Source organism: Limulus polyphemus, unplaced genomic scaffold (assembly GCF_000517525.1).
Source record: "Limulus polyphemus unplaced genomic scaffold, Limulus_polyphemus-2.1.2 Scaffold707, whole genome shotgun sequence".
In the NCBI taxonomy this organism is placed as follows: domain Eukaryota; kingdom Metazoa; phylum Arthropoda; class Merostomata; order Xiphosura; family Limulidae; genus Limulus; species Limulus polyphemus.
Window position 1 is genome coordinate 326,498 of NW_013666317.1, and position 2,088 is coordinate 328,585.

The window sequence follows — 2,088 nt, forward strand, 5'->3', positions numbered from 1 at the left end:
TTTAGGGAGCATTATAAATAGTTATGTTTTTAAAAGAAAAAAAACTACTTACATTATAAATAACACATTCAGTTGAAGTAAACTATGCATGCCTATTTAAATATATTTATACATGGGTTGTGTATATCGTATACATATATATTATTCATACCTTCGGTGTATAGGACGCAAACAGATTTTGACATCAAATTTTGGGGTAAAAAAGTGTCTTATACACCAAAAAATATGGTAGATGTCTTCAACTTGTCACCCATGTTGCACCAAAAACCAAGAAATCTTAATAATTTAGGAACATCAAATGACAACAGCTGCTGCATAGCACTGACAGGAGAAAGATGTAGCTGTTGAATCTTAGACTTCGAAGTACTTAACCATAGGTTTTATGTCTACTGTAATGAGATGTATCTTGAGTAATAACAGTAACATTGATATAAGGGAATATATATTTAAAAAACAACAACAAATTAACTTGAACTTTAACATAATTTTAGTTATAGACTAAATTGTTTTGTGTTGTATACTGAGTAATCAACACTACAGTTCATCTCAACAAATAAAATTAGTTAAAGTTTTATCTCATTTAACACTACATGATTGATTAAAACTGAATTGGCTGCAGCTAGGTTACTTTACATTGTACTTTTTATTTGTAACCTTAAAAATTAGCCATAGGATGTACAGTGTTAGATAGTTATTAAGAGGACAGAGCACTAGCTGTCCATTAACATGGTTAAATTGGAGGAGATAAAATTTGATAACTTGTTTTCAGGAAATCAAAGCAGCATCTTTGAGGACATTGACTTCAATTATTCATTTGGACAGAACCCCAAAGTAAGTAAATTATGAATTTATTTTTTTTATATTTGCCTTAACCCTATTACTGTAGTTAAATTTATTGTTAAGTTATCTTGTTAGAATTATAAACTTGATTTTTTTATTCCAAATAATGTATTCAGTGATACTCTGTATGATTATTCAGCTTTCTCAAGTGTTTTGTGTAAGTCCATTTTGTTTTTGCACATAAAAAAATTACTTTTGTGAAGCTTGAAAATATGTCTGTCATCTGTTATAGTTCTTAATCAAGTACTTTGTTTAAATGTATTTAAAAATTATCATTTAGTTCTTTTACATTTGTTTGTATTATGAGTATGTTCATAAAACTTGTATCTACACACATTTTTATAGGTTAAATTCAATCATTGATGCAACAGGAGCTTCATCATACCATGGATTTCTTCCAGTATTAGTTAGAAGTTGCATTCAGTCTTTAACTGGTAAGAAAAATACTCCAGTGAAAACTATGTATATATATAAAAGTAGTAAGCTGTGGTAAGTGATAGGTATTTGTTGATAAGTTATGTATGTTAAAAATGCTGATGAATTATGTGTATTAATAAAGAATCAAGTCCTACATTTGAACAGTACTAGTTATTTCAAATATGTATCCAAGCTTCTTCCAGTATTTATTTCATTTGCTTCATGGGGATGGGGATATAATGTATGTATGTGCCATTTGCCACACAGGTCAACTGAAAACAAGCTATCAGAAAAGTTGCCCATGCTATGTGTGGCATAAAACATAACTTTCGTTTGACATCAACTTCATTGAAATTACTGCCAAACTTGTCTATTTGTTCATTTCAACTGGATCTTTTAGGGGATTCATTTTAGTTTTTCTACCAAATTTCATCAAAACTTTTTTCTTCTTTATAAATAATCATATATACAGCATGCTCTTTCAATACTATTATAGATTAAATCAGGGATTTGAGATATTGGTTGAAATTTGAATTAAAAGATGGCATGTTTACAGCATTAAGCCATCTCAGATTTGCATTTAAAATGAACACTTCTAACACCATCTATGAAATAAATTATACACTAAAGTTGTAAATAAAATAGTTCAGGAACAATGTCAGAAAGAAAATGTTGCTTAGTAAGAGAAAGAAAAGTAGATGGATGGCATGATAAAATCAATAAAGCTTAGCAAAAATTAGGATAACTTGAAAAACAATTGACATGGTGAAAAGAAGCTCCTGAATAAGCAGTTAAAAAGACAAATTGATGCTGAAAGACAAGTAAATGGGG

At 29.0% G+C, this 2,088-nt stretch overlaps 1 protein-coding gene across 1 annotated transcript in view; it reads left to right on the forward strand.

Moving 5' to 3' along the window:
• LOC106460096 (E3 ubiquitin-protein ligase HUWE1-like) overlaps positions 1–2,088 on the forward strand; it is a 165,843-nt gene that overhangs the window by 49,147 nt on the left and 114,608 nt on the right. Inside the window, 2 exon segments of the mRNA XM_022386717.1 lie at positions 770–831; positions 1,186–1,274. Coding sequence (XP_022242425.1) covers positions 770–831; positions 1,186–1,274 — 151 coding nt within the window.